Source organism: Coloeus monedula (assembly GCF_965178545.1).
Source record: "Coloeus monedula genome assembly, chromosome: 22".
NCBI classification, from domain to species: Eukaryota; Metazoa; Chordata; class Aves; order Passeriformes; family Corvidae; genus Coloeus; species Coloeus monedula.
In genome coordinates, this window is record NC_138802.1 from 5,105,044 (window position 1) to 5,125,161 (window position 20,118).

Here is a 20,118-nt window from a genome sequence, read left to right on the forward strand (position 1 = left end):
CCCCAGGGTAAAAGCCAAATCTAAAAATAAAGACCTGTGTTTGCACCTACCCAATCCAGACTTTGGAATCAACAGGACCTAGCACCCATAAACTCCTGCTCATCTCTAAGACTCTATTTGCATACTCCCCCCTTGACACCAAGCTCCTGTCCAGGGAAAAAAACACTGAGTAAAAGGAAAGCCTATAAGGTGTTTTTTTGACCTTTAATCAGAACTCCAGCAAAAGCAGGGTCCAGAGGAGAAGAGAATGCAACCTCACAACAACTGGGAGTAACTTCTCCATTTGTGCTGCTACGGAGGTAAGATACAAGTCCTTTAAAGAGGACGACCTTTCACTAGGTACCATCTCTTCCTGGTTGTTCTTTGGCTGTCATCCTTCTGGCCTGCAGCACTATTTTTGTCGTAAGAGCAGAGTGTTCTCTTTCTTGATGGCCCAGGACCAGCTCTTTGTTGTGACAGGAGCCGTATCCTCCACATGTCCTGAAATGAGCAGCAGCTGCAGGCAGGCCTACTCCAGTCAGCAGGATCCTTTGTCCTTGCACTGGAATGCTGTGAGCTGCTGCCACCTTCCAAAGGCCTGAAAGAAGAAAGTGGACAAATCAAACACTTGAGTTGCCCTTGGGGGGCTGCAGCCATTCTCACAGAACCTGTAAACATACAGCTTTCCTTCTAGCAAGGGCTCTGCCAGCTCCCTCACCCTTCACTCAAAACCCCTCCCTGTCTTTCCTGGAGCCAGTATGGGGCATGCAGAGTACAAATCAATGTGAGAAAAGAAAGACCAATGCTTCCTCTGCCCTCTATTTTCAGTACCTGCTCCTGTCTCCTTAAAGGAGGACCTAATCCTGCATGACCCTTACGGAGCCAGGCAGAGGAGCACACTGGATATGAGTTCTAGGCTTTGCTCGCTGAAATTCATAGTGATTTGCTTGCCCCTGGGTGCAAATCAGCACAGTCCTCCCGCACCAATGTGGAGCCTGTTTCTTCCCTGAGTGGGGTCTCAAGAGGCAGGGGATTAGAGGATTAACATCACTAATAACAGCAGGGAAGGGGGCACGTGTCAGGGAAACTGACTCCTGACACAAAGCTTTGAAAAACACCCATAGATGAACCCATGTAAAGCTGGAAGCTTTTTTCCTTTTTTACTGGCAAGTCCCATTCCTTGATGTATTCAACTTCTCCCTAATTCTCCCTAAGCAAGTGCATTGTGCAGGGAGAGAGATACAGGGAACACCAGTTGTCCATCTGGGGTGCTTTTTGCACCACTGAGGTCCACTGAATTGAAGCAGTCATAAATGCTTACCTGAGACAGGAGGCTCTTGGCTTCCTCCTCCAGAAGTTTCTGCACCACACAGCTTTGCAAATATCTCCGTCTCCACACCCTCCAGGCCTTTTCTATCAGCTGCTCCTGGTCCTGCCCGGAAAAGAGGCAGCGCACAGATTAATTGGGCTCTGACAGGCAAATTACCTCACTTCCCTCCAGTCCCACCTTGTTCCAGTTGCTTTCCTGGGTCCCTCTTAAATGACTTTGCATTGGTAACAAACAGAGCTGACTAATAACAGAGCTCTTGCTGAACTACTGTCTCTTGCAGATAGTGTGGCTAATTAAGTCCCAGTACCCTGGGGAGAGAACAATGTCCCATTGTGCTCCAGCACAGCTCCTCAGTGACTATGGAGATGCCCACATTATACAGGCATCATTTTGTTACCTGGGCTAGAGCACATCTCACACAGCTAATGCCCAGGAACCAGGCAGAATATGGGTGTAAGCAGAAGGGGAAGCCAAATGACAGTTCTTGGTAAACTGTGGACACCAGTGGGATGTACTAGGAACACAGATGAGGACAAAGATAATAATAATTCCTGTGAACCTTTTGCACAGTCTACAGACAATCTAGACAAATCCTGTTCCAGCTTCCCATCTGTAAGGGCAAAGCACAACTAAGTCTGTGGATATGCCAGCCTGTCAAGCTGGCATTTAGGAAGAACAATGAAAAAACTAGCCACAGCAGCAAACCAGGATTTCTGGTGCACACTGGTACTTAGGAAACCCCAAGGTCTCATCTCCCAGGATGTATGTGAGGCTACAGGCGAAGCAGGCTTGCCCAGTAACACCCATCACTGCCACCCCAGTGGCACCAGAAACTTTCGTCTCCTGCACGCCTAGGAGAGGAGAGTTTTCTCCCCACCTTATCCCAAAATTCAGGAGATCTTATGTCCTCGGAGGTCAGATTAGGAAAGTAGTGAAAAAGCCATCGTACAAAAGATTGAACTAGATTTTTAGGGTATTTATGCCCAGTACAAGAAAGATAGCTTTGAACTTGGTGGTATATTTCTCTATGGTGTGCAGAAACGTCAGATCCCATTATGAAAGCAACACCACAAACCCTCAGCCCCAAATCGCCAAAAAGGAGAGAAAAGAAAGATTGCACTGGCACCAGCTTAAGACAGGAGCCCCTAAACCAGCAGGGAAATACTCACCAGAATTCTGGATTTACCACAGGAAAGCAGGTCCGGAGAAAAAAAACATGCGAGAAGGGTCTTCTGCTTTCCAGCCGTTGCCTCGCCACGTGGTGTGGGGGAGGGTACAGGCTGAGGCTCTGGGCTCGATGTTACACAAAAAGTAACACCTCGCCACACAGAGCTGGCACGGCAGGACGTGCAGAGCTAACTCCAGCAGACGCAGCTGCCGGGACACTCTAGAAGTCTCTCAGAACCGGGGGTCAGAGAGAGCACGTTGGGCGCCAAATGTGGATGGTATCTTTCAGCTTTTTACTGGCTAGGCTAGTGGTTTAATGCCTTAGAAAGCCTCGAGCAGCCTAGAGAGGTAGCACGGGCAATCTAGCACTTTAGTAGCTCTAAAATCGGTACCTGAATCAGCTGCAAAGCGAATACCATCAGCAGAAGCAAAGAGGGAGAAATATAGCTCTCTACTCGCTCAATTTCCCACAGTTAGAAGCTTTCAAAAGAAACAGACAACAAGAGACGTTCACAGGAAGATAGCTGAGCCAAGAGAGGGCGGGGCCTCCCTCGATCATCTCTTTTATTAGGAGAAGGGGAAAGAGGAGGACTGGGGGCGGACCCGGGGTGACCGGCCAATCAGACACTGCTAAAGAGTTTTGAGTTACGTTTGGTTTTGCCCCTGCTTAGAACAAAGGAGCTCAGAGCACGTGGCAGAAGCAAGTGTCTTTGGGGGGGGAAACTCAGAGCAGGCAGCAACGCCAGGTCTCATCTCCCAGGATGTATGTGAGGCTACAGGCAGAGCAGGCTTGCCCAGTAACACCCATCACTGCCACCCCAGTGGCACCAGACACTCACCAACACCTGAGCCAGTATCACCACCCTGCTAGCTTCCCTCCACTGATGCCATCCCCTTGCCAGACAGAGCAGTCTCCTGTCATGCTGGCATTGGTGCAGTACCACTGTGTAACGCCACCACCTCAGGTATTTCCTCCTGCAGGCAAAGGAGACAAATAAGCTTTACATACAATGGAGCCCTTCCCTGATGGTATCAGCAAGAGGAAGCCCAGAGCCCTCCACTCCACTTACCCAAGCCACTTCTTATCCCACTCCTCCAAGTCCACCTCTGCTGTGTTCTCCTGGATCCTTGCATGTGCACGAGAGGGTCCTACCACATCACGTCTCTCCAGCAGCCTTTCAGCCCTGTTTTGGTTCCTGTAGATCACCAGCCAGCGCTGAATGGTACTGGGAAAAAGTCCAGTTGGTGCTGAATCTTCTCTGCCTCTTCTGCTTTCTAAGAAACAAAAGAGGAATGACACAGGAGCTAACCTTGGAGCTAGAGAGGGAGAGATCAAAGCTGCCATGAGGCCTTAGTCCTTTGACTCCTGAACACAGAAGAAACCCACTGAGTTTGATTGCCATGAGCTCCTAGTCCACAGAGGAATCCCAGTCATTTAGCTGGTAAACACTAATCCCCTTCCCTCCTCACTCACACTCCCCACATGGCCCTGTGAAAGGAAGAGAGGAGGGAAAATCATCTTACTCGTGGACCGAGAGAGAGACATCTTCCTGCTTTTCCTAAAACCTATGAGGGTATTGCACTGCCGTAAGCATTGGGAAAAGGCAGCTGCTCTGGTCCAGTAATTGCACGCCTGCAAACAGAAATAACACAGCTGCAGCCAAGAGTAAACACAATGCACACAGCACTCACACAAACCAGTCTTAGAGAGACAGGCTCACAACTCTGCAGGTAGCTTAATGTGCTAGACCCCAGGCTGGAAACTGCACAGATGAGATCCCAGCAGGACTGACTCAGCCCTTCCAAATCAATCGACCTCTTTGTAGTTTGCTAGCTGTGAGTCTTTTGAAAAAAGCTGCAACTCTGACAGCTCACTCTGCTCTGCAGGGACAGTGATTATCCCATCTCATCTTTGAGCAGAGAGGAAGGAGTGCTCTCATCTCTCTGGTCAAAATGTCTCCCTTCCTTGTTGCTGTACTCCATATGGTTGCTGCAATCAGTGCCAGATTATGGTGATGAAGTTGTGTGCACAGTCTGTGAAGAAGTTCACAGCAGGGACTAAGCAGTCACCACAAATCAGAACGGGTTTTTATACAAGCCTTGTCACACTATCTCAGTGCCTCATGACTCACTGAGTCTTCATGAGGGAACAGTTAATAGTAACTGTCTCATAGGGAACTTTATCTTCTCTTACTTGTTTGACAGTAGTCACAGATCCCAGGCGCAGGGCTTGCTGTCCTCTTGCAGCCACTCGCCAGCGGTGACAGGCTCTACCTGGAGAGGGCTCCTGCCACTTGTGGTTTCTCCCTCCTGGCACCCGTTGTTCAGCTCTCAAGAGTTTGTCCCTCCACTTAGTAAAGCTCACAACAAGGAGACGGTGCTCTCTGACTCTTTTAAAATAAGAGAGAGCTTCGTGCTGCCTCAGTCTACACACAGTGACCTGGGCCCAAGTGACAAGGCACCTGAAAAGCAGTTAAAAGCACAGAAAAGACACAGATGCCTAAAGTCACAATTCCATGTCAGACCAAATTCCACCTTCTCCCCTGCCCCGCAGTGTCCCACATAAATGATCAAAGCAAGCCAAAGAGCATTCAACAAGAAAAAAGCCTGTTCCTATTATTCCTTCTGCAATGAAGATTTATGCATTGTTCCCTATGCCACTTATTTTTCCAGTGCCTTATCTTTGGGAGGTGCAAGTTCAGACTCTACAACTACAGTGTCTTTCTGCTGAAAACCTGCCATCATTTTACTTTAGGTTCCCAGCACTGTTACCTCACACCTACTCAAACCCCAAGAGAATGTCTGCTTCCCTCTGGCCATTTTAGCACTTCCTCTTCAAAGGCGTCTGCAAACTGAATCCAATCTGACACTATGCTTTTCCTTTGCCTACAAAACAAATGCTTTTCCTAGCCTGCCTTGCCACTACACATACTGGATCCCTCAAAAAAAAACAAACAAACAAAACCCAGAATTTAATTAGTCAGTCTTTAATCTATTTCTGTGCTAGCAGCTGACCTGAAAGATGGTGTTTGATGAAGGCTTTTTCATTATGGGTTGAGAACAAAACTGCTAAAATCTCCTTCAGCATAGAACCCAGCAGATTCCTTAAGTCTGCTTGCAGCATTTATGACAGCAGCTTGTTGTCAAGATTCAGATTTTGTTTCTTGGCTGTCACAAACTAAGGCCCTGTAAGGCCCTATGTATGTGGGATGTACAACTAGAATCTTTATGGAGACAATTTTATTCCAAAAAATCAACAACTTCAGGAGTTACTATTACCAGCACTGTAAATCTGCACCCACAATAATCCCTCTGTATCTTGCAGGCTGATGCACCAGAAGCCAGTCTTCCTCTGCAACCAGAGAATCCAATCTGCTTTTAACTCCTGGCTTATCCTTTTGGTTCCTTGTTCCATTTGGACCTTCATTATGCAAATCACCCCACTGCAGCATAGGGCAGAGGTGTAAATATCTTGTGCCTGGCAGGCTTTTTGGAAGATCAAGAGAAGCTACTGCAGGTTATCCTAGCATGAAAAATGCCCCCCTCAGAAGAGACAGGGCCTGTACCATATACAGGTGAGAAATTAGAAGCACTCTCTCATCAAAGGAGACTCAGAAGGAAGATTAATGGGGAGACAGACTCAACAGCAAGGAGCAACATTATGGGCTTCTCCCAAATACAATTCCCACGAGGGAGCCACACAGATTTGCAGAGGAAAATGCAATTGGGTGGCATAAGTGCAGAGTTTAAACATCACAGCCACCAAAGTTTTAATGGGTTTTTAGTTGCTCTTTCCTCTGCAGATCTTTGTGTCCTCTCAGTCTGAACCTGCAGTTCCAAAAAAAACCTGCTAGGGCCAAACCCGCACTTCTCATGCCTCAAATGAACCCTTGGCATAAATAATCTTATTCATTCTTATCCTCCTGAATTATTTCAAAGAAACACCTCAACAATCCTGGTTCACTACAGCTGGACACTTCTCTGCACTTCAGGCAGGCACTGGTCTCATACAACATAAACCACAAACAAAACTGTTTTCAATGAGAAAGCCACTGAACACAATTAATTCTTGTGTTTTCAGGATCTGCAACATAAGATTCAAAGACAGACTACAGCTTCACCTATACTGTAGTAACACCAAGATGAGTTGAATATCATGGTTCTCCCTTCATAAGCTTTATACTGCTTTGCCGCAGGAACAAACTGAACTCAATTTTTCACATGAAATAAAATCAACACACTGCGTCCAGAATCCTAAGAGACTCAGATTCGTAAACATCAGATCTCTGTAAGACCTCTGCCCACTATTCCTTCCAGCAAATACTAAGTGAAATGAGGCTTTCAACTTTTAAACTACACAAATTTGTTTGCATCTCTCCCTCACTTAGTGTACAAATACCACCCTGCACAACTAAGACTGAATACAAGTTCTGGAAAGAAAAGAATTTTTGAAAGAGAAAAATGAGGTGGGGTGTGAGGCTATAGGTAAGACATCCCTTAAAATAGACACATCCTCAGAGAAGTGCTCCTACAGAAGCTCCATTTACATATCAGCTATGCACACTTTCAAACCCAAGCTCTGCTCTGAATACAGTGGATACTACTACGTAAATTGTTCTTCAAGCAGAGCTTCCTTTAGCAATGCTTTGAGAGCAAGAAACAAACCTGTGCAGGAGAAAACGTTCCCAGAATAAAACAGCATATTTCTGCTTCCTTGTTTGGTAATACCATGTCTGCAGGACCAGCCTCTTCTTCTCCTGGCAGCTGTGCCGAGCCCATCGCTGCTGCAGTTCTCTCAGAACACGCTTCCCTGGGAGAGAACACACCTTCCTGAGCTCAGCCCAATGACTGTCTCCATTGCAGAGTCCAGACAAGAGCAAAGAATACATCTCCTGCAAACACCAAATGGGACCAAACTTGCTAAGATTCCCTGTCCTCTCTTTACCAGTTAAAGAGACTTTTCAATTCACCTTGTAGTTTTTTGTCTGCAAGGCAGTCAGACCGTCTTTGAAATTTTCCCTGCAAGAGATCACAGATCACTTCCACTCTTATCTGCAAGGCAGTTTTCCATTAAAAATTGGGAGTTTTTCTTCCCTGGCACAGCCTAAGTACTTAAGAGCATATGGAATTCCTTGAGGGATCAGGACTAAGTTTAAGCCACCCCAAAAGATACACCCTGTTTCCGCTGAAGCAAAACCTGACTGCTTGGTCTGAGGAGAAGTGTTCAAACTTGGAATGCTGTATGGAACTCCATTTAACTCCCCAGCTGCTAAAATACACTGCTTGAACACTCTTTTGGTAGTGCAGAGAGAAGTGCCAAAGGAGCATCTTCCCTAATATAAAGCACTACAAAACAGTAGGGCATGGGTCCTGCTGATAGCCAGAAGAATGCAGTCACACATGCACCTACTGACTCCTGGAGTAGTTATGTGCCTTTCCAGAAGAGCACTGCATATAATCACAGCCAAAAGTGTGACTTTCTTCATCCCAACCATTCCCAGAGCTTCCCTCTTCTACAGACACAAGCGATGCAGTGGGATGGGGTAACTCACTTTGCCAGCAAGAATGCCAACGCCACAGAGCATCAGCAGTCATCTGGTGAACATGACACCTGAATCTCTGGTCAACTTCCACTTTCTGGGCCAGTCTCCTTTTCCACAGGCTGAAAGCCATCTGGAAACAATGAACTCCACGTTTTAGGGCTGCTGCTGCTTTTTGGTTCTTATTTTCCATGACCCAGTGGTGCCAGCTGAGAAAGGCTCTGAGAAGGACAAAGGTCACTGCACTGACTGTAGGAACAACTCACAGAGATACACACCCTGGTAGCGGACAACAAACATATACACGAGGGAGTTTTGGAAACACATCTGATCTGTTAACATCCTTTCCCCTTTAAATGTCAGGAGAAATTATGGACAGGACAAGCTGTTGGGAGTAAGGTGTTCTGTCCTGGCTGTGCCAAGGCTGTTGTGCTCTTCATCTTTGGAATCAGTAGAGAGCAAGGCCAGTTCAGTGGACAGGAAGTTACCAGGACTTGTTATCAGCAGAGCTGGGCTTGCTCTAATTTGTGAGGCATCCCATCAAACCAGGAATTACTGTGTTCTGACATAGTCATTTTGAAGCTGGAAAAACCCCAAAATAATGGGCTGCAAAACTCCCACTGAAGACACAAAAAGATAGCTAGAGGAAGAATTTTTTCCTTTTTTTTATTAAAGCAAGTGTAAAGCTTTCGAAACAGAGAGCTTTAGGAAACTTATGGAAAGCACAATCCCTACCGAGACAGCCGAATGCGCCTGCAGTACTGCTGGGCCTTTACATGATGTCGAGTTCGAGCTGACCAGACAATGAAGCACCTTTGCAGGCAGTATTTCTCTTCTTGCTGCCAACAACTCCTCACCTTCTTGTCAGAACTGCAGCCCTGTAATCCCGAAAGGCCAAAAAGGGCCTTGAACTGCTGTTATATCACAGTTACTCCACACAGCTCAGCTGCCTCTCCTTGCCACTGGGACTTCTGTGATTGCCCAGCTCTGTTGCTAACCCACAAATCCCACATCAACACCCAGACATGAGGCTCTAACACATCCCTTTTAAATCCTTGACACCTGCCCCACTTCCACTCAGATGACAAATGGTAGGGAAGAGTTACCCTGAGAAAAGTTTCAATCTCCCAACTCTTCTGTCTGAGAGAGAACAAAAAAGACAAAATAGCAGTGAGACCTTCCATATGCTGATATGGAAACCCAAAGGCTCTTTGCTAAACTTGGCTATGCAGAAAACACTTGTGTATTTACATTTTACACAACACTTTCAAGCCTCACCTCTTCCCATGCAGAGTAACTGGTGAGAGGCTGGGAATTATTATCTGGACTCTGCAACACCAAAGACTGGAACTGATTCCCCACAAACCAATTTCTTCTGCAAGACGAAAGCGTCGGGTGAGGAGGGAAAGAAAGAAGAAGATAAAGTCTCCTGGAAGGATGGTGTGAAATGACATGAGGGATTATCCAGAGGCAAGGGATTCAGACAGTCCAAACAAGGGGTCGCTCCTACCAGCATCCCAAAAAACCAGTCTCCAACTCACCCAGATCCAGAGAAGGAGGTCTGCAAGCACAGCTCCCCACCCAGCTCAGCTGGCAACTCTGTGCACTGGTGGAATTGCAGGAAAGAACTGTGACACAACATGTGTGTGACGTCCTCAGCAGTCAGAAGGGAGGAGAAGCTGTGCTGGCTGCTGTCACTAAGACTGCATTCCTGCAGGTATGAAGGGAGGAACACGCTGTGAGGTGAGTGTTCTCACAGTGCAAGCACTCAGCTAACAGTTTGGACCATGCAATTTACTCCCTTTTTCATCAAGGATTCAGGCAAATCCAGAATGCATCCAAAGGAACTGCAGGCTAGCAAGGACACCTCTAGAGTGCGAACATATAAGTGATGGGAAAGTTATTTCTATACTACTAATTTCCATACTGAATGCAGAAATACATGTATTTCTATACTGAGAAAAGGGGAAATGGGCATAGGCACTGTCTCAGTGAGGAAGCTCTTTATATCTCATCCCTTCCACCTTGCAGCCACAAACAGAAGCAAGTGTACAAGGGAACCTCACTAGCCCAGCACCTTCCCACATCTCTAACTGATGAACCAGAAAAGGCACAGAGAGCATTGACTTTACACTTTCAGATTACATTTCAGCTTCAGGACCCCACAGATTCAGTGCTCTTCAGCACTAAGTTTAAAGCACAGTTTGCTGATGACAGTATCATGTTGAAGCAGAAATTTTCCCCTGAAAAATCCCAGCAATTTAATATCTCAGAGCAGTCTGGGTGTATCAAGATCTTCTCACCTTTTCCAGTGAGCTTTGAGAGGTCAGAGTAGCTGGTGCACTGCTGCCAAAGCCAGATGATGTTGAGAGGTCCTCAGAAGACAGCATGGCAAGAGGTTCCTCATAGACAGATCTATGCAACTGCTCAGAACTTTGTTCAATTGTCTTCAGCATGAGATACTTTTGGTGCCATAATTTCAGAGTTTTTCTGAGTTTACACTGCTCCAAAGTCTGAGAGAAAGAACTAAGACAGGAGATACTGAGACAGTAAAGCGACAGAAGAAGAACACCAGAGGGGGTGACTAGCACAGACATGATGGACAATAGATGGGGTAAAAGCGGTTCTTGCAAAAGGTTCAGAAAGTCAAGTGGACACTACTAATGGGGCCAGGGCTCCAGTGACTGGCTCTTCTGCACTCACTCAGCTTTGTGATGCTGACACAGCCTTGTTTTCCACAGCAGATACACTCTCTGCAGCTTCAGTTTTTGGCGGAAGTCATCAAAAGAGTAGACTGTTTTCTCCAGAAACTGTCTCTCTCCAGTCCATGATGTCTGATCTTCATGCCTCTTTGTCACAGTCTTGTCAGCTACTGAGCTTATAACTGCTCCTGAACCAGTTACATAAAGGAACAAGAGATCGTTTGTCTCCAGGCATTCCAACTCAGCCCATCCCAACCCTCAAACTGCTTCTTTTCAGCAAGGTTTAAGAGTTTCTGTTTGGTTTATGAAGCAGAGCAACAAATCTCCCTTTAGCTTCACTGACATGCCCAGAACTAGCCCACTCTGGTTTGTTCATATCCTGTATCATCTGAGCCCCTCTGTTTTCAGGCTGTTTTCAGTGTAGAAGAAGAGAAGAAGGAGCCTAAGCACCTCCGAAGTTTAGATTCTGCACAAACCCCAAGCTGCTCACCATAATGCCGCCTCCATTGTAGGAGGAAGAGGTTCACCACTGCCTGCTTATCACCTCCTCTGGTCTGCAGCATCACAACCCACTGCTGGAAGTGCTTCCTCAGTGATACTGCTCTGAGATAAGCCAGGTTGCTCCTGTCAAGTGCCTTCTGCTCAACAGTCTCCTTCCATGTACTGAAGCACCTGAGAATATAAAAAGAAAATGCTGAAAAACACTTATACAAGCTTATGTGTCTTCCTGAGGCTGGGTTTAGTTCAGGAAAGACAGACAGAAGCTGTCCCCTGAGCTTCTGTTCCTTTATTTCAGTAACAAGCCACTGTCATGCTTAGAGCACAGCAGCACAGTGACCGGTCTCAGGTTTGGCCTTTCAGCACATCAGAAGTTGGGACAAGAAATTTTTGGCAGTGCACAGGAGGCAAGTCTTAACATCTCTGGCCACAGGAGTTCCTTTTCATGTTTCTACCCCTACTTTAATCTTTACTAATTCTTAAAACAAAAGGATAGATGGCTTTAAGACGGAACAACTATTACTGTCTGGGTTGGCTCTGTTATTCCTTGTTCACAGTGAACATATTTTTCACATGAGAAACAGACCTCATCAACTCACCGGGAGACCAAGTGTCTTTGGATTTGAGTTGTCAGTGTTAGAATCTGTTTCATTTCCAAGCTTTGGGAATGCCACAACCAGAAAATGTTTTGTAGCTTCTTCTTTTCTAGCAGAGCACGGGCTTCCAAAAGCCTGGCTTCCTCTTTGCTCAGCAGCTCCTTCTGCAGGCGCCACAGTCTGAAAGCTACTGTGTCGCAGGGCAGGAAGAGATTGACAGGAAGAGAAATAATAGAACTTCAAACAACTTAGTGTCACACAGCAAACATTCCCTAGCTTAACTCCAAGCTGCCAGAGAAAGGACACTTAAGGAAGGCAGCTCACGTTGCTGGAGCAACACATGCTGCAGCTTAATTCATACAAGGAATAAGGCAAAAGGTGTATGACATGGTGAGTGGCCATCCTCTCACCATCACAGATACTAGCCCAGCTACTTGCACGATCACGTTCTGAAAGAGCTCAAAACAACAACTAGACACAAACCAAAAAAACTGATGAAACAGCAATTATCTCCAAGCTGTTCCAAGGCTATGGAATGTGTGCTTACCAGCCAGCCGTCTGATGTCTCTGATTGCTTCAGCTCTCCAGCAGAACTCCTCTCCTCTCTGCCTATGACGAAGCTGTGTCCACAGTTCTCCCTCCATCCTGAAAGAGCCACAAGCATGCCTTAACATCCAGCTGTCCCAAGAGGCACTCAGAACAGAATCCAGGGCTTTCCTCTCTCTTTTTGTCTCCACTTGTTCTTCTGCCTTCAGAATCAGAAGGCTCAACAAAAGGCTTTTGACACCTCTACTGTCAAACTACTACTAGAGACTGCAGTATTGCCTCATTCCAACCTCATTTACACCAGTATCACATATGCAGGTGATAGCTGAAGCCAAGAATTAGTACAGGAGTATTTCTGTCAGACACTCAAATCAGACTGCAAACACTGGTGCACAGAAGCTCTGAAATAGGATTGTTTGGTTTTTAACACAAAACTATTAATTCTTGCAGTGTTTATCCACAGCAACGCATCCAAGGACATGGAAACAAGTCTGCTATCATTTGAAAAAAGATTTCCCTGTGTTTGTGAACCTCCCCTCGTCCAAGATAACAGAAAGAGAACACTCTATGCTTACCTACGAGCCTGCTCCACTTCCTTTGAGTATCCTGTTGTAAGCTGATGCCGAGCTGAGGTTGTCATAGTTGCTGATCTTCCTAGTCCAAAAATCCCTGCTGATGAACTTTGGGTACAGGAGTAAGGCTCAGGCTGCAGAGCTTCCTTCTTGCTTTGTTTTGCCACAGCTTCCTTCCACTGAAGAAGAAACCACACGATTAGAACAACCTGCAGACAGAGTATGGGTACCAGGGTCTACATCACTGAATTTCACACAGGGTACCCCTTCCTCCTCCCTATCCAAACAGGATTTGTGCCTTCTCTGAGTGCACAGCAGAAAGCTCATGGCACCACTGTCCCTAGCCAGTGCTCACCCTCTGGAAGCTGGCAGCTAGCAGACTTGAAGCACGTCTCTGCTGGCCCACCTCCAATTGTGTCCTCCTCTGGTGCACAGCCCACTGCAGAGCACCTAGGCCCTTCTGAAGCAGCTGGTGTCTGTAAAGCTTCCTGGCTGCCCTCTTGGAAAGGATATGTCTCCTCCAGGCTTGAAAACACCTTGTTAGGATTTGTCTGTCACACAAGTGCTGGAAACTTAAAAACAAAAAGCAGAGGTGAGTTCCAGTTAACAGAAAGGAAAGTTAAACCAGCCAGGAGGTGGCAATCAGAGTTCAGCCATCACATTGTAAAGAGGTTATTTCAAATCATTCTCTCTAAAGAATGGAAAACATGCAATCTCACACCAAATTAAGGAATCGCTGTTGCTAAACTGGTAGCAACCTCATTCACATCTTATCCGCAAATTTGAATTCCACCTCATGGATAAGTCTAGCTCTTGATTTTCATTAGCTGTGCAGTGAGCACATTGGAATTTGCTGTACTGAACAGTAGCATTGATGGTACCAACACTTCTTCATTGCTAGCAACAACGAAGGCTGAATTTAGAAGATAGAATTGAAAAGATACAGAAATTATTTTTTAGATCATGCTCCATTCTAAATGGCAACCCCTTGAAAAAAAGTGGATGCAGCCCCTCTGCCAACCACGGCAGATTAATGTAGGCTAAGTCCTAAACCCAAATGTTCCCAGGGACATGGCTCCTTAGCCACTTTCCAGAAGTGCTCCTCTGTTAACTACCAGCACACTCAAACACAGAGTCTTTTTACCTTTGCTCATTCACCTTCAATGACCAGAAGCTGTTCTTTGAGATCTGCAAACAGACAAAAGACAGTAGTTCACAATTATTCACACTGCTCCACTCTATTGAAGAATTTGTCTTTGTGGCACGCATCATTTTGGACGGAGCAGGGCTGCCTCAAGGTCGCGTATTATGTCAGATGCCTTGGATACTGCTCCCACACCATTGCTCTGTGAATATTCTTACATACTTCAGTCATGAAAAAGCACAAAAAGCCTGAAATCTCAGGGCCCTGCAACAATGCACAGAGTAAAAACCAGTTTAATGCTTTCCCTTGGCATGCAGATCAGAGAATATAAAAAGGTGTTTACATTCCCAAAAACAACCAAGTTGACAAGCTGGTCTTTAGGAAGAAGCATGTGAGATGGAAAGATGCATACACTGGGCTGAAGCAGGACTGTAAGAGACGAGATCTGGCCATTCAGTGACAAGATAAAACTATAGGACAAGCATCCCCATCACTTGTACCTCAACTCTGCACCTCTAGCAAGTGGCAGAAACAAGCACAAGTAATACCTGTGAACAAGGATGCTTCACAGTGAGCACACCCTCACCTCTCTGGGCACAGTTTTCTGTGTCTGGCTCCGTTCTTCACAGCACCGTGGCTCTTTGGCATTCCTCTCTACAGAACATTCTTCAGACTGCTCGAGATTGCCATCAGCTTCCAAATTCCTCCAGCTGCTTTGGTAGGAGTATTTGTTTCTCCTTCCTTCTCTACTCATGTTCATACAATCTACATCAGAATGTTCATTAAAACCTTCTTCAGACGGCGTACCCAAAGGACTGGACTGGCTGCTGCCCACTGCAGCCGTTCTTCTGGCTGCTCGTGGTCTGGAGTCACACACCTCTTCTGACTCTTTGCTGCACTTAACACAAGAGTTGTTGACTTCTACAGTTTTAACACTAAGCTGCTGGCCTGGTCTAAACTCTTTATGTCCAGGAGGAGAAGCGATGCTCACACACACTTCCGTAAGAGTCCCACAAATGCCTAAACCAACATTCATCTGAGCCCCTCCCAAATCTGTCTCCAGTAACACCTGCAGACCCTCTGCATAGAGACTGGCTGGAAGGTCTTTCTTCCAAGACTCAACACATGGAGACGCCCCATTAGATGTCTCTTCTCCTTTAATAACCCTTTTGGGAGAATTACTTTTTCTGTGAACATAAAGACTGCCAGTTTCCAGAGACGGCTTTATGAGGGACTGGCATCTGAAGAAAGGGGAACAACTGAAGGAGGAATCTGCTTCTGTGTCCACTAGCCTGCCAGAGCCCACTCCAGAAGCAAGGGTTTGTGGTTGGACGCCACCTGAAATTTTGGTTCTCCATGTGTTTGAGCCAATGTATCCATATCTGTGAGAGACAGAGAGAGGCTCAGTACGACTGAAGTCCCTTGTCACTGCACTAAGGCTCCAAACTTTAGCAAATGGGACACCCCATTTCAATCTTGCCTGATCAGCACTGGTTTTTACTGCAGCTAGCTGTTCTCCCATGGTCAGGATACTGGGACCTAAATCATCAGGAGCAAAGCCTGAATGACCAATGACTGGAGAAGACTCGGGCTCCAGAGGGAGGGAGCCCCGGATCCCCATCAATGCACTTTCTTGCTTAAGCCTCTGGACTGAACAGTACAAGCTAGCAGAAATCCATGAGGATTGCAAAAGAGACTGAAAAGACTCCAAACTAGATGGATCAAGATTCCCCAGGGTCAGGGCTGAACTGTCACAGGTGTTCACACTTTCACTTGAGCTCCTTAAAGAAGGACCCACCACTAATTCATGCCTAAGAGGGGAATCTGCAGCATGAGATGACAAACATGCATTGACCAGTAAAGGGTTCACAGGATCCATACAAGAAGCAGCATAAAGCTGATGCTGTTTGTTTTCTACTGGATAGTCACAATTCTTGTTTCTTCGTTCTGAATAGTGATGGTGAACAGTGTGTATGGAGCAGCAGTATGAAGCCTTTGCTTCCTGATGGTGTTGTTGAGGAAAGTCAATACTCTCACTCCTTCTCCCTTCTAAACCACAAACCTCAAGGTGCAAGGTCTCTGGGGGAGATTCACAGCAGGGAGCACTGACAAAGCAAGATGGGGGACTCTATGAGCCACACACTTAGACCTGTGCTGCTGCAGCCTAGGGCACAGACTATTCTGCTGCAGCAAACAGGAACTGGAGAACTGGCTGGCAGTGTCTGGGAACAGCTGAGAAGGGCAGGAGAGATTAGTCTGTCTCAGACAGGGGTCTCTTCCCATCTGACAGAGGTGTGGTACACAGCTAGCCCTGTGCTGCTGTCTCTGGGCTTACACCGAATGCTGCAACCTCAGGCCAGGGATGAGAAATGTCTACTCGACTTCTAGTGCCCAAATACAGATTGAAATTCATGTTCTTCTGAATGTTTCTTTGCTCTGAAGAAAAAGAAGAAGAAATATAAGCAAAACACCATGTGTACTTCCTATCTCATCTTGCCTAGTTTGCTAAAGCCTTTGGGTACCTCCCTTGTGAATTTCTTGTCTCTGATCCACCAGCCTCAGTCCTGAAAGTGTTATGGACACTATTCTCTTCCTGTTTTTCAGCAGACAATCACATCTGGCAGAGCAGGAATGATTGAAAGGGACTGATTCAGTTCTCAACAAAAAACCTGGAAAACAAAGACTTCCAGCATTATACACCTGCAGCCTCAGAAAGAATTTGTTGCTAGCAAGGCTGAATTATCCTGCTGCCAAGACAAGGTAGTATGTAGCAGCTTTTCCTGGATGTTCTGTATCCAGATCTACATGACACCAACCAACAACAGGTCTAAAAAAAAAGTTTTCACAGAAGTCAGAGCAACATGATTCCAGCTGGAGTACAATGCTTACCCCTCATCACTTACGGGAAATCCAACTCAGATCTCCTCCACATTCATATTTTCTTCAGGGCTTGTGGGAAAGGTAGGGCCTTGACTCAAAATTCTCTTTAACTGCTTTACAAGTGAAAATTTGTTCACATGCTACAGCCCTGCAAAGGTTCAAGGCTACACAGACTTATTTCTTCTTGTCTGCACTAAAGGATGAAACCACGTTTACATATCCAGAGAAGCCAGACTGTCCCCTAATCTGGAAGATTTACAGCATCGCTGGGAGACCTAATTTGCAGTCTAGCCACTAAGTCTGATGGTTATACATATAACATCATGCTGAGAATGGATTCTTAAGTTGCTGCTAACAGGTAAGTGCAATTTGAGAGGACTGTGCTTCCATTCCCTCAGATTTTAAAAGCAAGTTGTCAATCACTGTCATTCTAACCACAATTCTTTTCCACCTCTTTTAAAAAATGAAAATGGTATTGTATAAAGACACACACATCTCTATCATCTTAAAACCCCCAGATCAATTTGAGAAGAGACAGCAGCAGCCTATGAAATCAATGCCCATTGTCTTTTTCAAACACACTCTAATCCCAGAAAGCCTCCTGTCAAATTGCACTCTGTTTCCAAGCTGTGTTTATCTCATTCTCTTCTAAGAGAGCATTTGAGGCTCAGTTTTCCGTTTGTAACAGCTCGTTTTTCCCTCTCACATGCAAACTCCTTCAATAATCACCACAATCTGGGGAGCAAACACAGTTCCTAAAGCAGCAGGAGACAGTCAGGCAGTGTTGCAATTATCCCTGGAAACTGCTGTTACTGCCTTTCATATATCTCCGAGGGTGCCATGAACGGAAAGATCCCATTATTTTTTCCAGACAAGTTGAAGTTGGCAACTAGAGAGTGAACAGACAAAGCACAGCTGCCTTCCTTAGAGTGCCTATCACTGCATGATGTATAACCACAAAATGCAGTGGACTGGCATTCCATGGAAGCACTCCTTGCATCCCAGAAATACCCAATCGACAAGTAATGTGTCACAAAAGGGTGATTTAAATTGCAAAAGGACATCAACCCACCGTGTTTGTCAGTGCTGTTTTGCTCTGTGAACACCCAAAACCTGGCTCTGGACTACTTTATGCTCAATAATCTGGACATAATCTATTTTCTTGATAATAACCTATTTTTTTTTTGATAACTTGTGATTTTTTTTTTAGCTCTCCATTTCAGTGCTTTGTGCTAGGTACCAGGTTCTCAACACATCACCATGGTTATTTCAGGTGGTGTCCTTCACCTCACCCATTCCTAATTTCAGTCTCATTGAGATCTGGAAGAAAAAGCATCCCTTCAAAATCATGTTTGTGTGCCTTCTGAAATTGCTGCTCAGGACTTTAACATAACCTCTTTTAAGCAGTAGGGTTAATCTCACTCACAACACGATTTTATGAAGATCTTCTTAGAACTTCTTCTGAGGCCAAAAGAGATACTCAAGGCAAACTGCACATTTTATGAACTGCAAAATCCATGACCAATGGATTTTATATTAGTTTTTATGATTCCAACTAAAACTTTCAATGCATGCTTACTATATACACACTTCGCAGCAACACACTAATGCATTAAAACCTGAAACAAATTCAATTAAGCAAATAAAAATTAAGATGATCAAGTTATTTCTGTTGTTACAAGCAAAAGGAAGTAAATAGCACAGTTCATGAAAAGTAAATCAAGTTCTTTCAAGCAAATGCCATTTCAGCAATATGGTAACAACGCCAGACCCATAATAAGCACATATGCGTTGCACAGAGTGCTTATTTCCCCATCCCTGCAGACCAAGGCTGACCCATTTCATATTCCACGTAGGGGCTAGTGTTTACTCCGAGATCACACTTCAAGTGCCTTAAAAGCAGGTTTTTCCTAAACACTGCTCAGCGTTACAAACCAAACAAACCATCGCTGCTGTCGCATGACGCCTGTGAGATCAACAGGCACATACAGGTGGTCTTCCCTCCCCAGTGCTGCCATCCAAGCACCGGCCGGTGTCCCGGGATGCGGTAGTGGGAGCGAGAAGCCCCTCGCCCACGGCCCAGGCCCCGCTCAGCAACCCCCATGACTCCACTTACCCACTCCGAGAGGCACCGGCTGCACTGCTGGGCCCCGGGGACTGACCACACGCGTCTGAGCCGGCACTTCCTTCGCGGCGATAACCAGCCTCGGCCCCCTCAGCGCCCGCTCCAGCTGGGGCTCCGTAAGTAGCTTATCCCCGCGATTAGGTTGGTGACCGGGGCTACAGATGGCCGGGGAAAGCCGCTCGGGGCCATGGCTAATTAAAGCCGGGACCCGGCCAGGGAGAGGGGGGGCTCATCCCGGGCGGGAGCCGTGCCTCTCCCGGGCAGCGCCTCAGGACACGCGCCACGTCTTCCCCTTCCCCCTCCTCCTCCGGACCAGAAGCCGCCAGCGCTGAGGGAGGCACCTGCCCTGGGCGGGCTAGGCTTAATCCTGGGGATCTGCCCGCACACCACCAAAACCCGGGGCACAGCGGGACCTGAGCATTTTTAAAAAAAAAAAAAAAAGCAAAACCAGCCGAATGGAGCATCGCACCTGTCTGGGTGAGGAGATCTCGCTGAGACCCCACGAGAGTCCCACTAGGAAGCCAGCAAAGCCATGCTCTGGCACAGCAGCTCCGTGAATCCCCTCACGCCCTCCTGAACCAGGTACAAACACTCTCTTCCTCCTCAGCCAGGACAGGGGTCTGTTTTTAGCATCACCTCTGATTTATTCCTCAAAATAGGTATCCTTGAGGCACTCTAAGCTGAGTGTTACTCCTGCCTTGCGCTGCTCCCCAGAGCTCCCAAATGTACCAAATTTTCCACAGAAAAACGCATGGCAGGTCAGCTAGATAGGTATTTCCAATGTACATCTGGGAAGGCCTCGCTAGATATAACTGACTGTGCCAATATCCAAAACCCACAGCATTTAATGCAGTCATTTTCAGTCTGTGGTACATAGGTCTAGCTAAAAAAAACCACAAAAACCTGAGCATTTAAATGTGTTATTCAGGGATCTGTGCTGTCACTGTACAGTTCTAAAGAGCTGAAAAAACCCATTCACATAAAGGCTCTGCACTCCACAAGCCCCAGCAATTTCTGCCTACTCTTTCCTTCTTTGCCA

General features: G+C 46.3%; 2 protein-coding genes across 3 annotated transcripts; both read right to left on the reverse strand.

Annotated features, from left to right (window-relative positions):
* Nucleotides 1-236: 236 nt before the first annotated feature.
* LOC309581122 (uncharacterized protein) lies at nt 237-10,493 on the reverse strand. Of its 2 annotated transcripts, none has more exons than XM_082295565.1 (12): nt 10,320-10,493; nt 9,558-9,727; nt 9,295-9,391; nt 8,752-8,894; nt 8,029-8,237; nt 7,142-7,286; nt 4,671-4,938; nt 4,001-4,109; nt 3,547-3,751; nt 3,316-3,451; nt 1,301-1,411; nt 237-577 (listed from the first exon to the last, which is right to left on the reverse strand). In XM_082295565.1, the coding sequence occupies exons 1-12, from the start codon at nt 10,470-10,472 to the stop codon at nt 518-520; spliced, it is 1,806 nt and encodes a 601-aa protein (XP_082151691.1). In that variant the 5' UTR covers nt 10,473-10,493; the 3' UTR covers nt 237-517. The 2 variants fall into 2 exon arrangements, with proteins under 2 accessions (XP_082151691.1, XP_082151690.1); XM_082295564.1 differs by having other exon boundaries at nt 9,295-9,445.
* Nucleotides 10,494-10,715: 222 nt separating this feature from the next.
* Nucleotides 10,716-15,227, reverse strand: LOC309581138 (uncharacterized protein C1orf167 homolog; the record flags this gene model as incomplete). Its single annotated transcript, XM_082295583.1, has 8 exons — nt 14,661-15,227; nt 14,075-14,118; nt 13,286-13,502; nt 12,934-13,109; nt 12,360-12,457; nt 11,816-12,002; nt 11,209-11,390; nt 10,716-10,906 (listed from the first exon to the last, which is right to left on the reverse strand). The coding sequence occupies exons 1-8, from the start codon at nt 15,108-15,110 to the stop codon at nt 10,716-10,718; spliced, it is 1,545 nt and encodes a 514-aa protein (XP_082151709.1). The 5' UTR covers nt 15,111-15,227.
* Nucleotides 15,228-20,118: the final 4,891 nt, after the last annotated feature.